Below are 16,977 nucleotides of genomic sequence, written 5' to 3' on the forward strand. Positions count from 1 at the left end.
TTTCTTGCGGGTTCCCTTGTTCTTTAATGTATGTGTGTGTTTCCGTTTCTTTCCATGTCCTTTCTTTCTTTAGAGTTTCTCATTACCGCTGAACTGAAAATTCCATTCCATTTACATGCAACGAAAAATATAACATGAACTGCCATGTGAAGGATTACTGACTTCCTACTTCTTTCCCTGTGTTATTATGTCTTCGTGTGTTCCCGTTCCTTTTCAGAGTTATTCACTACCCATTACTCCAAGCCATGCACATGCAACGGATAATATAACATGAACTACCATGTGAAAGCTTACTGATTTCTTGCGGTTTTCCTTGTTCTTCTATGTTTGTGTGTGTTCCTATCCCCTTCCATTTCCTTTCATTCTTTTTGAGTTATTCACTAATCCATTACTCCAAGCCATGCGCATGTAACAGGAAGCATAACATGAACTGCCACGTGAATACCTACTGACTTCTTGCGGCTTCCCTTGTGTTCTTATCTTACCTGTTCGTGTTTTTCCTTCCCCTGGCAGCGCGGACGACTACACGCGGGGCTACATGCAAAGTAAGGCAATGGTGGGTCACCAAGGTAAGGTGTTCTGGCCGCCGCCCACTAAGTTTCGCTCCACCTGCCCTGTCGACGTCACCTACTTCCCCTTCGACGACCAGACGTGCATCCTCAAACTGGGCTCCTGGATTTACGACGGCTTTCAGGTGAGGGAAGGCGGTGACGCTGAGGGCCGGACGCTGATATACAGGTGATAGGAGTGTGAGAGGGAAGAAGTGGAGATGATGGCTTGATAAACGTGATGCTGCCTGGACAGAGAGAGAGAGAGAGAGAGAGAGAGAGAGAGACTTTGCGATGGAATTCATAAAGCAAAGATATATATATATATATATATATATATATATATATATATATATATATATATATATATATATATATATATATATATATATATATATATATATATATATATATATATATATATATATATATATATATATATTATATATATATATATATATGTAAAAGCTGCTGAAATTAGCAATAATGAGCATGGTGTAATGATACATAAAAATATACAAGGTAGGGTACGTGAATGATTAATTAAGTCCTGCACTAAGGTAAAATGCATTATAGGTGAAGAAATTTTGTCGAGCTTAGTCAGTAATTCTTGTCCCCGAATATTACTAGAAACCATTCCCATTGACCGTCTGTCTTATATCTCATGGAATTCTTCCGGCTTTTCCCATGGGTATCTCCCGCCATAGCGGATCAACCACTCTTTCTTCCGTGCCTTCCTCAGTCACACCCGCTAGAAATCTGCCTTCTTTCACTGCATCCTTAAACCTTCCCTTAGGTCTTCCTCTCTCCTGGCGGGTAGATCCATCTCCAGCATCCTCCTCCCTAAATCCTCTTTTTCCTCACACGGGCAACCTAAGTTGGCTGGACGCTTCTCCTCGGATGCCGCCATTGTGTTCCTTGTCAGGGAGTGAGGTTGTCAAACACAGGCGTAGGCACTTCACTATTTTAGCCCAGCGCGGCCTTGGCAGAAGAGGGAGATGAACTAGTGTCTCTCGACATCGACTGAAGAATCGCTCCGCACTTTGTTCTGGTTTTATCATACCATTATCATAACTGACTTTTAAATCTCACTCACCGCCGTAGTGTTGCATCTCTTGCTGTTATTTTCGTGGTTACTGCATGCCTCCCCCTCTTGCATAACATTTTTTTCTCACCCTTATTTTTTTTCCATCTTAGTAATGCAGATCGCCACACACACACACACACACACACACACACACACGCACACACAGTGGAAAGCATCCTCGTCACTTACTTGACAAGCGTAGATTCGGATCCCGCTCAAGTTACTAGGGATTTTTCTGTCCCAATGAGTGGTTCCTGAGGTGACTTTATACTCCTCTACTAAAACTCCAAATTCCAAACGGTGGGCAAGCGAAGGGCAACACCATTAAGATTGTTTCGAAGCTTGCCAGTGAATGGACCTAACGCCTTGCTGAAATGTTCTAATATTTCTGCACTTATCACGCCGTTTCTAAGCTTGTTCCGCTCATCTACGACCCAATTTGTAAACCAGTTTTGTCCTATCTTCTTTTTAGATCTGATTTTGTCTGGTAAGAACATTACAACATAAAATAATGTAAGCTGCAAAAAGACATCAGATTAACACGCGACGGTTCCTGTATGAAACATACCTACCTGCTTCCACATTTCATTCATGTCAATTAATTTTTTTCTAACCTACTTTTAAATCTCGTTTCATAACCATTGGCACGAGTTCTGACTTGTCTCTATAGTGAAGCAGACTGAAACGGCAACCCAAATTTTTATATCACGTAATATGATTCTCCAGGATTTTCTGGATACTGAAATCAACTCCATCATCTTTCTCTAAGAATTTTATTGATATGTTAGGATCCTGCCTCGACTGATAGAAAGTTTGGGCTATATTGAATTTTCAAGGATGGAAGAAACACATTGCAAAGTTTTTACAGCTGCTTCTGGGAGGTCAGTGGCCTGGGAGGGACGCTCAGGGTACGCTTGAGGCTCACTAATCCACGAATTCACTAGCAGCAGTTGAGGCAACGACACACGAAGCAGTGGTAATCTGTCAGCCTGTCTTGCGGGATGGAGGCCGCTAGTGCTCTCTGGCTGACTCATCGCCTGCTTCTGTTGTGATGAGAAAGATGATGATGATGATGATGATGATAAAGAGGAGGAGGAGGAGGCAGATAAGCAGGAGTAGTAGTAGGAGAATAAAAACAAGAAGAATGCCTTGTTATCATCATCGGTAGTAGTAGTAGTACTAGTAGTAGTTGTTGTTGTTTTGTTGTTGTTGATGATGTTGTTGTTGTTGTTGTTGTTGTTGTTGAGATTAATGCACGCGCAGCTGGGCAGGGGGAATACAAGTACAAATTGCTTATTGTTTTCCTCTGAGTGGTGTGCTCCGTCCTTAGTGTTCTTGAAATAAACTCACCTCCGATATTTTTTCTCCTAGTAGTGTTTTCCTGATATGTGCTCTGCATGAAAAAAAAAAAAAAAAAAACAGCACAGAGCAGCAGCAACAGCAACAGTAGTAGAAGTAGTAGTAGTAGTAGTAGTAGCTGACGTGACCACTCGGCCGCAACCTTCACCCTTGCCAGAAGAAAGAATATTTTTTTCCCTCCTTTTTTTTCACCCAAGCTTTAAAACTTAACCGCCTGCAGTTTGCACGACACACGCCTCGCTCATCAAATCTGCACTGTGGCCTTCAGGAGTAACCGGCTCTCGTGCTGCAGGAGGTCACCCTTAGCCAGCGTCCCTCACTAAGTAGTCCTGCCCTGCCCTCCCTCACACCTCATTCTAATGCACTTTCTTCCCTCGTAATTTTCCTGCATTGCTGCCACTGCCGCGGGAGTATTTGCATATTACGAGCGCTCCCTCACCTGCAAGCGAGGCCAGAAGCGCCTGAAGACACCCTCCTCGTCCTCCTCCTCCTCCTCTTCTTCCTCTTCTACCTTCTCCTCCTCTTACTCCTCCTCCAGAGAAGCTCCTGTTCTTACTCCAGAGACAGCAACATTCACGCCAACTGCCGGATAACGTGTAACATAAACACAACTGGTGCTCTCCGTCTTGCACTAACCCTGGCGCTCGATACATTCATTGTAAAGCGCCGTTCCGTATCGAGTGTTGTAGCAGCAAAATATTGACAGCTTATGACAAATGATGTGCTAGCGGCCATCACCGGCACCTCCCTCCCTTCTTCACTCCATCACGCTCACAATTGTGCCAGACAGCCCGGTGAACGATGGAAAGACCCGCCTGCCAGCCAGCCCGCCCGCCCGCTGCCGTCCCTCCCTCCTTGTCCCAGATACCCTCGCCATGATTTATCCCTTACGACCTCCTCCTCCTCTTCTTCCTCCTCCTGCTTCTCCTCCTCCTCTCCCTCCTCCTCCTCCTCCTCCTCCTCCTACTCCTCCTCCTCCTCCTCTCCCTCCTCCTCCTCCTCCTCCCCCTTCTCTGTCTCTCTCTCCTTCGCTCTCCTCTTTTCCAAATCTTCTCTTTCCTTCTCCTACTCATCTCTTCCAAAATGATATGCTCCTCTTGTTCTTGTTCCTCCTTCTCTTCCTCTTCCGCTTCATCGTCCTTCGCCTCCTCCTCCTCCTCCTCCTCCTCCTCCCGTCCTTACTATTCATGAGAGAGAGAAAGAAAGAAAGACAGAAAGGAATTGGTTCTCAAATAATGGTAGATGACTGGAATAGACTCATTTATCATATTATTTGTGCTGAGTCAACAGGTGGATGTAGTACTCCTGTCTTCTAAGCTTCTGCGCCCAACCTTCACTATTTTCAAAAGGCTCTTGTTGAAGTTACACTGGTTTCTAAGGATGTTATTATGGTTCTAGTGACAGCTAAACAAGATTTCTACATTCATGAGAGGAGAAACACTCTTAAGAACCCATTTGATCATCTCTATAGTTTGAAAATAGTCGTACTGAAAGATTTTTTTTAGCGTGCTTGAATACATGGCCTACTAGGGAGTGCCACGTGTAGACTTGCTTGTTCCTTATGGCTTCCCTTGTGTTCTTGTGGTCCTGTGTTCTCACCTGATCTACCTCTCCCGGCGTTGCGCAGGTTGACGTCACCAACAGGACGGCAGAGGTGGACCTAACTAACTACATTCCTAACGGCGAGTGGGAGCTGCTGGAGGCGAGAATCATCAGGAACGTCATCTATTACTCCTGCTGCCCAGAGCCCTTCCCTGACGTCACCATCACCATCACTATCAGGTGAGTGCCGCCATGGTAGTTACTATTGAATCTTGTCATTACTGTCAGTCGTTATATGTTACTGTTGTTAGTACTGTTATTTTGTTGTATCAGTAGTTGTTATTCTAAGGTGCTTTTGTTATTATATCACGAGGAAAGCAATAAGAATATCAAAGTTTTAGCCCTTCAGAAAAGTTATGGAAGCAAACATATTTACATCAACTTACGCCTGATGCAATCCAGACGCGGCTCATGGCAGTGGTCAAGTCTAGCCGAGTCTCTAACTTCCCTTGTATTGTTGTGTTCATATATTCTAAAACAAAACAAAAACTTTTCATTTATATTTTCGATACCTGATCCAATCCAGACGCAGCGCATGGCCAGTATATATTCTGAAACACCCATACGGCGCACATCCACTTCTATAAAACCCTCTATTTGAAGTGACACGGATTTTTTAGGTGTGTTTTATGATTCTAGTGGCAGATTAACAAGAATTCTTCATTATTAACCGGTAAAACACTCTTGAGAACCCGGCTTGTCATCTCTGTGGCCTTGGAAATTAGACATAGTGAGAGAGTAGAATTTCAAAATACCAGAGTTTCTATCTTCCTTGAGTCTAACGCAAGTGTTCCTTCCTCTCCTCGCTGGCAGGCGCAAGACCCTCTACTATATGTACAACGTGGTGCTGCCCTGCATGATGATGTCCGTGCTCACCCTCCTCGTGTTCTGCCTCCCGCCTGATTCAGGAGAGAAGATCGCTCTGGGAGTCACTGTTCTGCTTGCCTTCAGCGTCTTCATGCTTGCCATCGCAGAGAAAATGCCTGAGACCTCGGAGTCCATCCCGCTGATTGGTGAGTGTCTGTGTGTGTGTGTGTGTGTGTGTGTATGTGTGTGTGTGTTACTCTAAGTCCTCTGATCTGCTGACAATCTCATTACAAAACATGACAACTGATAGAATTTTCACCAGATCAGAGGACGTAAGAAGCTGAAGACAGAGGGAGTGAGTGATTGGCTCATCTTTCTATCTCGTGAGCTAGGCACCACAGCCTCCCTCACACTGCATCACTCCTTCATCGCCTCCTCGCAGCCAGCCAGCTTCCTCTTCCACGCAGCCCCCACACTGTTGCGCAAAACTTCCAGCCACCTTTCCATGCTCCTTTCACATCGCTTTCGCATCGCCGGCTTAACTTTGCGAGCATTCATCTCTCGCCTCTCTCCTCCTGTCACTCACCAACTCAGGAATGCTTTAAGAATGTGACCTGTTAGGTAAAGAAGCACTTCTTATGGCAAGCCAGAGAGAGAGAGAGAGAGAGAGAGAGAGAGAGAGAGATGGGGCTGGGTAGGAGTTTGGATGAGGGAGGGAGAAAAACAGACAGACAGACAGAGTGGCGGATACACACACACACACACACACACACACACACACACACACACACACACACACACACACACACACACACACACACACACACACAGGCAGACAGACAGATAGCCAGACAGACAGACAGACTTACAGACAGACTTACAGATAGACAGACAGACAGACAGACGGACAGACTGAGACAGGCATTCTTGGGAGCAATTTTCAAGTTAATCTGAAAAACTTTAGAATGCATTTTCCTTCTTTCTCGAGACATTTTAATCATCTTCCGTCCCTAAGATTACGACAGCCTCTCCTGAAGGTGACGTCAACATTTTCCTCGCTGGATAATCTCAGACCAGATTTCTGTGTCGCCGCTTTCCTCCCAGACAACGCTCCTTCTTGAATCTTTCCCTCGCACTTTCTACTCCGTGATTTTTTATATCCTTCAACCATTGTAGGGGCTCTAATGTAGTCTGTTTTTTAATCATACTGGAATGAGAAAACATCTTTGGGCTCCTCGCCACAGTGGTTCAGGATTCTTCAACGCACTTAGTCTTCTGTGCCTTCCTCAGTCACACCCATCACAAGCATGTCCTTTTTCACCGTATAAACCTTCTCATAGGTCTTCCCCTTTCTCTCCTGCAGGGTAGATCCATCTTCAGCATCCTCCTCCCCACCTCTACGTGTCCAGTTCACCCCAGTCTTGCCTCTCAAGCTCTGATACATTGAACAAGCACATTTCATTCAAAGTGACTATTCTTTCTCTTTTCTTCCTCCCTGGGCAGGCATTTACCTCACCGCTGTGATGACCATTACCTCCATCAGCATCATCATGACAGTTATCGTCCTCAATTGTCACTACCGCGGACCCATTCAGAGGGAAGTCCCGCCCTGGATGAAAAGGTGAGGAAATATTAAATTTTCCCTCTCGTCTTCCATTTGACATTTTTCTTCATGTTATTTCCTGTCAACCGCTGTGACCAGCTTCTTCATACCCATCTCTGTCTCTCTTACTGGGTACCTTTCTCTCTAGGGTGTTCTTACGCAGCCACGGTTCCAATAAGTGCAAGAGTGGCTCCTCCACCGCCGCCGCCACCACCGTCACCACCAGGGCGAGACGGGGCTTCTTCGGTAGAGGACTCAAGCGACGGAGGCCCAAGACGACGAAAAACAACGGCGAGGACGTCAACCTTACGAACTCCAACGCTCACGCCAGGGTCGTCACTACCGCCCTCTATGGGGACTTCTCTAATAATGTTTCTAAAGACCACCACGTGTCTAAGGTAAAGAGAGAGAGAGAGAGAGAGAGAGAGAGAGAGAGAGAGAGAGAGAGAGAGAGAGAGAGAGAGAGAGAAAGAGAGAGAACTGATGTAAACTTTTATGATAATCTTTCGAAGACTTCACAACCGTGGTCACCTCACTGGCAGCACCACCCTCACCTTTTCACCTCTTCCTTCTCTTCCTCTTCCTCCCGCCACCAGAGCGACACGATTCGCCTGACGGTGGAGAATGTGGGAGACGACCTGAAGGAGGGCGGCCAGGGCGACTACTCCAGCGCCGAGGACCTGCACAATCTCAACATTGGGTGGCGGGACTACAACAACGACACCAACACCTACAGGAGGAACACCACTGCCAACAGGTGCGTGTGTGTGTATGTGTGTGTATGTGTGCGAGAGAGATAAAAGTGAGCAAAATATACGTGTGTGTGTGTGTGTGTGTGTGTGTGTGTGTGTGTGTGCCAGTAACCATCCCAATAACCGTCCTGCATCCCTCACGCAGCACGTACAGCCCAAACCTGGCTGCGGTGAGCACCAACCGCGCCCAGGAGGAGATCATTAGGGCGCTCAAGATCCTGCTGAGCCGCCAGGAGCGCGAGGACGCCGAGAAGAAGCGGCTGAACGAGTGGCGCGTCATCGCCATCGCCGTGGACCGGATCTTGTTCTGGATATTCTTCATCGTCACGACCGTGAGCTCCGTGGTGTTCCTGGTGATCCTGCCGGTGGTGAAGCGCTCCGAGTACGTCCGTAATACCTGAGATCGCCTGGGTGCCCCAAGCAGTGCACCAGTTTAGTGCTAATTGTGCCCTCGTCCTCCCCTAGGTGGCTGTAAGTGACCACGAGCCGCTGATACCTTCCCTCCAGGTGGACCCTGAGATCTCTTTGTCTTGGTCTGTGTCGCGCCCAGCCACACTCGTCCTCTTCAGCGGTGGTAGAGCGCTTACTCTCTTTGACTCACGAGTGTTTCCAGGAGAATCCTGAACTCTGTCTTCTTGTATTGCGATTAGAGTTATGAGAAAAGAAGCTGACGGGATGACAGGAAGAAATGTTACGTAGCGTGCGGATGGTGCTATTGTTGTAGGGAAGAGTTTAATCTTTCTACCACGTTTGAAGGCACACTTTTGGCCGGGGACGGCAGCGCGGGCCGTGGTCGGCGTGTCCACTCTGTGATAATGGCTTCCAGGTCCCTCACGACTATCGTCACGTTGCAGCAACAGGTAGAACAAGATCGGTGCTTTCTCTGCCTTTCAACGGGACACGTTTAGCATAGTTGTGTGTGGGCGCTCGACGTCACAACTGACCCACTCGAATATCTCATTTGTACATCGCTGAAGAGGCTGCTATGTTGTATAAAGGTTAATAATACTATGCCTATAAGTTGTTACCTGCCATCTCTAGCGATGGTTTAGAGGAGGGCCTCCAGGGTGTCCCAGGCGACGGGAAAGCGTCACCTTCGCCTTACACTTGTCTCGTGGTCAAGGGAGTCTCTCGTCTCAATCCTGCTGTCGGCGAGGCGGGCGGGCCGTGGGTGACTCCGCCGTATTTGTAAGCCTTAACAAATATGATGTATATGAAATTGATTTATATTAGTATAGATACGCCTCAAAATATATATATGGAGAATATATATATATATATTCAAATATAAATATATTAACCTTTAGTCCTCATACGAATTAGTAGAAAAATCATTATATAACTGCACAAAACTTCCCGGGCAAGTTAAGAGTCACCGTGGAAGGTCGTGTTGGCTTCACCGTGTCTACTTTGTCTGCGCCACCGCCGCTCTCTAAGGGCGCTCTGTCCCAAACTGATACGAGCAACAACTTGTGTCGGAGATGCATACAACGCCACCCTGCCTACACCATGACCCCCTCCCGCCGAAGAGCTGCGTCCCTAACCACCAATGTACTACTACTTCCTTTCCTCCCTTCCTTGGCGAACGTCCCCGAATCTCAGCACATCAGGTCCTTCTCTCCTCCCTCCAAGTCCCTGAGCTAATAATAATGTGGAGTGACTAGCTGGTGACCGTCGCTAATCCCAAATCCATTAACGCCTCTTGGTCCCCACTCACGCCTCTTGGATTCCTCTCACCCACCCACTCATTCACACTACTCGCGTGCGTAGCGTCTTAGGCACCTTGCAGCCTGTGTGTATTTTGCTGCTAACAAGGGATTCAATACGGGTTTCGGGTGGGATTTGCAAGACCGAACTGTTGAGAAGATACGGGACAGGTGTGCGTGCGTGTATGTGTGTGTGTGCGTCGTCACGATGATTACACACACCCTCGAGGAAATAACCTTCATATCACTTCATTTTTGTGAGGTTTTCGTGTGCACTGCGATGCCCTGTGAGTCTGTAGAAGCTCAAGGGTTTAGAGAAGCCGTAGTTTGGAGGTAGTGGAGGTGGAGATGGTGGTGGTGGTGGTGGTGGTGGTGGTGGTGGTGTTAGCGCTGGCATTGGTTAGGGTGGTCTGGGTCCTCTCACAGACACGATTTTTTCTGAAAGTTCTCCAGCTCGTAGAAATTTCTCGCTTCGATACAAATTAAAGAAACGGGTCTTCAATTAAAAAAGAATACGTTTGTAAATCTTCACTGTGGACCCTGAACTCCTTTTGTCGACGGTGACATCTTGGCGAGCGAGAAGTGAAGGAGGAGGGAGACTTTTCGAGGTAGAAGCGAGCGCTAGTCTGGCGTAGGTGTATATGTTTATGTGTCATTACCTACAGCTTTTCCTTTCCTTTTTTTTTTTATCTGTCTTCTGCAAAACTTTGAGGCGATTAATAATTCTCCTCTTCGTCATCCGTAACTTTCCGTGTCTCGTTAACTTCCTTCTTCGCCAAATGGGAACTTTTTAATATCTATGTTCCTTTTTCGTTACCTATTTTCTCGAAAACATTAAAGCGGTCACCTGTACCCTTCATCATTCGTATTGTTGAATGACCTGTTACCTTTCTTCTACGCCATCCAACCAGAGTTCTCTTTGGTTCCTCTCCCTGCTGGCGTTCACGGCGCTAGGCCGCACGAGTCCTGTGGTCACCTGTTGATTGGGTAGTGTTGGTAACGTTGGCATCGGTGCATCGGGTCCCTTGCCTGAGTTGGGTTCCTTGGCTCAGCGGATCTCGCGTGTGGGATCACTTCTTGTAAGAGACAGAAGGACCTTGCAGATTTTCGTACTCACTCAGTGTATTCCCCGTGAAGGAAGCCATCGCGGACTCTTGATATTTTACTACGTACTGTACATCTCGCCACGCTGCAGGAACGCCGCCCACCAGGTGACTTTTTGTAGACCGATGACTGGCGCCGAGGGTGTGTAAATGTTTCGTCGAGGTGACTCAGTGTCACTGGCGTTTGTCTTTTAAAACACTAAAAAATAAACTCTTGAAGAAAAAAATTTATTCAAGAGTGTGTCAGATCTCCAGCTGGTATGGAGCTCATATTTGTATCCTTTTGTAAATATACTGATAGGTTAATCTTGGCTTGCACTTCTCAAAGCGTGTACAAAATTGCATCATTACAATTGGATCGGCAATATTAGTGTTAATGTGCGTTGGTCCCGGCTGTGTATCTCCGCGGGCACCCAGCAGCCCCCGCGCCCTCCTGAGACAAACAAAATTAGGTTTTCTTATAAACGTGTAGCGTACTCTACAGAACCGAGTGTTACTGATACACCAATTAAAAGTAAGGTAACTCACCAAATGATACCATATTTTGATGCCTTGACCTTCCTACCCATCTTTCTTCCCTCTCCTCTACTCAGATGCTGTTTCATTTCTGATGTTCCCAAGTTACATGAGACACTTGATTCTCCGATTATGTCTTTTTTTTTTTTTTTTTTCAATTTCTTATTATTTGACATTTAAACACCACACTGAAGCAGGATCTTTTGTTTTATATTCATGTAAACTTTTACTTTCCATTATGTCAATGATACATGTTCAAGAATTTATGTTGATACGATGGCGCTGGTGTGTGTGTGTGTGTGTGTGTGTTATAGGCTGGGAAGCAAAGTGGTGGATTACAGAGGAACACACTAGCACTTGTCCGTGGTGTGAGGTGAGCTGGTCGCTGCCTCGTCCATCACATCCAGCAAAACTGCCCACTTGCTGCTCACGTAACCCACTTTCTGCTGGTTTATGGCAATACAACAATTATTCCTCCATCTGAATAGCTCTAGACGATGTTACTGAGCAAAAGCAAAAATACAGACACTAAAAGACTTGAGGTAACCGATTACTCAGTAGGTGTTTAAAAGTTATACCAAAACTTTCGTCAGACAACTTGAATTCCACAGGAGAAATCATACAAGGTTGAAGTGAGCATCCACCAGAGCATAGTTAGGGCAGCTGGCCAAACACGGGACGCTCTCTCCTTCTATTCCACAGAAAACAAGACAGGGGATACTCTTGAACGTTTCGGTTTCTTATTTCAACAACTTCCAGCAACCTTTAGTGGGAGTTACTCAGGTTTTCACGGAAGACTCTAGTGGCAACTTTAGAAGGAAATCTACATCATCAATAAGAATCAACTCAGTAGCATTTGAAAGCTAGTCCAAATGAAACCTCATAGCGTTTAATTAAGAATACGTACTGGCAGGAATGGACCTGTGACTAAGAAGAAAATGGAATGTCACGATTTTGGCAGGTGACACAAAAATGCTGTGTTATTAGAAAGTGAGGAATGACCAGTGAATTAAAGAGCAAGACTGTACATGCGAGGGACAAGTGAACACTGCCACTGGAAGGTGAAGAAGTGAAGGAACAAGAGTGTCATTGCAAGATGTACGAGTGATGCGTGAACTACTTGAGAGAGAGAGAGAGAGAATTATTATTATTATTATTATCATTATTATTATTATTACCATTATTATTATTATTGTTACTATTATTATTATTATTATTATTATCATTATTATTATTATTACTATTATTATTATTATTATTATTATTATTATCATCATCATTACTATTTATGTCATTATATTTATCAGTTTTACTACTTTTGTTACAATTACTACCATTTCAATTACTACTACTACTACTACTACTACTACTACTACTACTACTACAGCTGCTACTGAGACACATCAAGGGTCTAGGAGATTTTTCAGGTGTCACTTGTACATATTTGACGAAGCTCTCCAGCAGAAAACTACACTAGCTTCGTACGCACGTCTGCTCAAATTGTAGCGTAGCCCGAGACCTCCATACACACACACACACACACACACACACACACACACACACACACACACACACACACACACACACACACACGTGGAAATAATGTCACTGCTTCTCATTCATTTCGTGGGTTTACCTCGCACGTCATCATCTCTCTCGATTCCTTTCGCCCTTTCGATGTTTCCTTCGCGCATCCTTACGACGCAAGAACGTTTGGTTTCCCCCTGCGTCACTGTACGTCATCACTGTGTTCATAGTTATTGCCATTGTTGCTCTGTTATTTATCGCTGTCCTTTTTTCAGCAGTGATGTATTCTGGGTGTCTGTTGGTTTGCCTCGAAACATTCCTTCGTGTTGTCAAGTTGTTTAGTCTCTGTGCAAGGCTGTGGTTTCTGGAGAACATTTTTTTTTTTCGACCTCTCTGTCCTTACTCGATTAGAAAAGCCTTCATTTTATCCCCAGGCACTCTCTCTCTCTCTCTCTCTCTCTCTCTCTCTCTCTCTCTCTCTCTCTCTCTCTCTCTCTCTCTCTCTCTCTCTCTCTCTCTCTCTCTCTCTCTCTCTCTCTCTATGTATGTATGTATGTATGTGTGTATATATATATAAGTATGCATGTAGTATTATGTACATATGGGTTGTTTTCATTGTTGGTTTCCGTCACGCTAACAAAGGGAGCGCCGCGTTACATCCATCACAGATACACGCTTGTATTAGACTCTCCATTTTTTCAAGTGCTAAAATTTATTATTATTATTTTCTTTTTTTTTTATCTCACCAAACGAGCATTTTTTCTTTTCTTTCCTTTTCTTTTTTTGATCAGACCCACAATTTGTCCAGCGCACTTTAGGAGATTAAGTGTACAAATACCTCTCCGGAAGCTCCCCGCGGACCTTGCTCCCTTCTCTCCCAGCAGCTACTCGCCCGCTCCACCTGTCCATATCTCGTGCCTGTAGGTGCCGGTGATGACCTTCTCCACCTCGTACGTACTTACCACTTCATTCATCCCCAGAGGATATACTACTCCTGTGAGCGAACATTCACACATTCCTCATACACTGTATCTCTATCAGGTGGCGCCAACTATCTGTTGTTCTGTAGCTATATACTCACGTGACACTGTGCAAGCTTTTACCCTGCATCATCTGTACGACTATATTCTTCTACTGTGTGTGTTTGTACGTTTAAGGCTTCTTTTGAAGAGAGCATTTGAGGTACTGCAGTGCCGCCAGGCGCCACGCCGCAGCGCGTGGCGCGGGACGCCATCCGCCGCCCCTCCTGGCATCCAGCCGCCGAAAAGAAAGTGACTTTTTTATGTATATTAATACGAATCAGATAAGAGGTTCGAAAACATATACGCCCTCGGTGGAGCTGTCAATGCGCTTGTCACTGCAGGACCCCAAACTCCCATTCTAGCTTTTGTTCCTCCTCCGGAAGGCGGAGTAGCTGTGCCGTGACGACCATAGTTCAGATACAAACTAGAGTAAGAGAACTGCTGCAGGGATACTGATATTTTCAATGTTATTGCGCCTCACCGCTCGACATCCGTGTGTTGTGGTGACTCCACGCCGCCAGTCCCCGGCGGCCGCCAGGCACCGGGCGGCGGGAGCGAGGCAGCTCGATCAGGTTGGGCGATTGTCTACGTAGGTCACACTTTTTACTCCGGAGCGAGTCTGGACGGTGAGAGCCAACGTGGGGCGCCACCAGCTGCTGGCCAGGGCCAAGACGGCTCCTGTGCGGTTGTTGTATGTCAGGTTGAGCCACCAGTACCCAGCTGGTCAACCGTGTATTATTTGTAACTGCAATAGATATAAATGAATAAATAATTTTTTATAAGTTTGTGGTCTTGCTTTCCTTTGGCAGCGTGCAGCCGTACTTTATAAATCGATAAAGCGTTAGGCTGTGTTGAGATAACTAAGAGATTCCGGGAGCAGAAGTGGACTGCTCTGCTGGTAAGTCACGGAAAGTGTAAGTCCTGTGCAATGCGACTTCACGATTCCTTGTTGTCACCCTACTCTGTGCCTAACTCTAATTTTTTTTTCCTATTGCCAAGCCGTGTTTTGTCTAGCTTATTATTCCCTATTGTCAAATAGTTTTGTGCCCAGATTATGACTCCCTATTGCTAAGTTGTTTAGTATCTAGCAAATTAATATGTACTGTGAAGCCGTCTTGTCTTATGATTCACTACTTGTAAATTAAATAGGAATGCAAGTCATAACTCCGTACTCTTAAACGCTTCGCCACTGTCTTTCTCTCGACTTCTTTCAACAGGTTCCCCCTGGTGTAACATTATCTATTGGAAGTTATTGATATTTTCAATAGGTGTTTGTACGTTTTTCTGCATCATCAGTGGGGGAAAAACCCCACTTGAACCTGACTTATCATAAATGTGACCTCTGAAAACAGTCAGTGGAAGTTATTGAGATATTTAAAGAGTGTATGATTCTTGTGATAGTTAACAAAGGAATGGGGAAAACATTCACGAAAACTCGACTATCCGTCTGTGAGAAAGCAAAGCGTTTAAGAAGTCTTTTGACACCTATATGAGAAGTGCTGGTGTTATGTCTCGCTGGTTCGAATCAGCAATTAGGGGAGTTGTTCACTTCGATACTTGCCAGTGACTATATAAAAGTAAATATAGGATTAGTATTTTCACGAAATATTTTTCAATATTCAGGTAATTGATAGATACTCATAGAAAGAGATTACATAGGTTATCTCTATAAATAGTTGTCTAACCGGAATATAGATGGCGAGGCAGGCGCTTGTGAGTTACCAGTTTCTGTATTGTTATCTGATTTTTTTATTGGTGGAAACGACTGCTTTCTTATCATCTCACATAATCATTGCATTTGTTACTCCAGTATTCTCTCTTAACGTTTCAGCGTCTCATCTCGACTACTTTCCACACGCCGCAGGAAAAGTTACTACGGTTTTCAAGGATATTCCTTTTGTTATTATTATTTTTACAAGTTTAGCAAATCATCAGTGGGAACAGCACCCATGAAAACCTGTAGGCTTTGGAAATAGTCCTTATGAGACAACAAAGCGTTTCAGAGTATGGAACTTGTTGCTTGGTGCGTCTGTGTGCATGTGTGTGTGGGACTGTTGAGCATCAGAATCATGTAACAACGTATCTGCTCTTTCTGGCCCTGTGTGACGACTCCTTTGCGGCAAGAGTGGATGTGAGTGGCCGAGAAAGGAACAAGAGCGGAGAGTCGTCCAGGCAACCACGTCACCTCCGCCACAATGAACCAGGTGTGTTAATTATTCTTCCCTTTGTTGACTTACTTCACTCTTCATTATAATTAGTCAATATGGGTCAGTTTCCGTCAGGCAGCTTCATGTGCACACAGAGGAGGCATTGGCGAGTTGTGTACTCGTATGCATGTGTGTGTATGTGTGTGTGTGTGGGGAGGGAGGGAGAGAGGGTTGAATCAGTGAGAGTCAAGTGAGAGATACAGTCGAAGGAAAGACAAAAGGAGTGACGTTAGCGGCGGTGGAGGGAAAAGAGGAAAGGACAAGACAGAGGGCCCGCTGCTGGTGTATGGCGGCGGTGTAATGACTTTCAGAGTGAGTAATGATACGGGCGGCGGGGACTCGGATGGGGGATGGGCGGAGATGGGTGGAGGGGTGGCCGATTGTGCGGAGAGGGGGCGAGGAGGAAAGAACGTAAAGCCGAAGGACTGGGAAAGGGAGGGAGAAGAAAGCCAGAAAGCCAACAGATGGAGGCACTTTTCTTTGTTCATTAGACACACACACACACACACACACACACACACACACACACACACACACACACACACACACACACACACACACAGCAGAGAACTGTTGTGCCCTGTAGTGTATGCATATTACATACTTTCTTTTTCGCGACACAGGTGTATATGTAAATTTTTAATCCGAGCCAGGATAGTGAAACCATTTTGATGCTACATTTTTCTTCGTGGAAACGGGCGAAGATTCAGCTCTTTCTCCCTCTGTGTTTTAGTTTATATCTACACACACTTTTTTTTTTTTTTTAACTGAATGGAGGCCGGGGAGGGAAGCAGTCCACACCCATGCTCTTGACAGACTCCGCAGTGTTGTTCTTCAGACGGGAGCCTAGCGCGATGCCATCCAAGAGTCAGATCCTATCAATAACAGCTTGTGGAGGCGACCAACGAACCAATATCACCCACACCCACATTCTCCCTTCCTTTTCCCCCCCGTTTCTTTCAGCTCTCCCCCCACGCCTCCACCTCCCATTCTTCCCTTTTCCCCCTTTCTCCTCTCACTTCCTCAGATCTCTGTCTCGCCCGTATCTCAGCCACCCCCCCCCCCCGCCTTCCCCGACTCTCATCCTCCTTCCCGGTACTCTGAGTCCCATCCAGTTGCCTCTTCCTCCTCCCCACCT

General features: G+C 45.7%; 1 protein-coding gene across 1 annotated transcript in view; it reads left to right on the forward strand.

Moving 5' to 3' along the window:
* Positions 1-14,576, forward strand: part of LOC135111138 (neuronal acetylcholine receptor subunit alpha-10-like) — a 121,153-nt gene extending 106,577 nt beyond the window's left edge. Inside the window, exons 6-12 of the mRNA XM_064024140.1 lie at positions 514-694; positions 4,622-4,776; positions 5,410-5,609; positions 6,907-7,024; positions 7,155-7,404; positions 7,603-7,763; positions 7,904-14,576. Coding sequence (XP_063880210.1) covers positions 514-694; positions 4,622-4,776; positions 5,410-5,609; positions 6,907-7,024; positions 7,155-7,404; positions 7,603-7,763; positions 7,904-8,159 — 1,321 coding nt within the window. The 3' untranslated portion in view covers positions 8,160-14,576. The remainder of the gene's footprint in view (positions 1-513; positions 695-4,621; positions 4,777-5,409; positions 5,610-6,906; positions 7,025-7,154; positions 7,405-7,602; positions 7,764-7,903) is intronic.
* The last annotated feature ends 2,401 nt before the right edge of the window (positions 14,577-16,977 follow it).

The sequence above is a fragment of the Scylla paramamosain genome, chromosome 21, assembly GCF_035594125.1.
Source record: "Scylla paramamosain isolate STU-SP2022 chromosome 21, ASM3559412v1, whole genome shotgun sequence".
In the NCBI taxonomy this organism is placed as follows: Eukaryota; Metazoa; Arthropoda; class Malacostraca; order Decapoda; family Portunidae; genus Scylla; species Scylla paramamosain.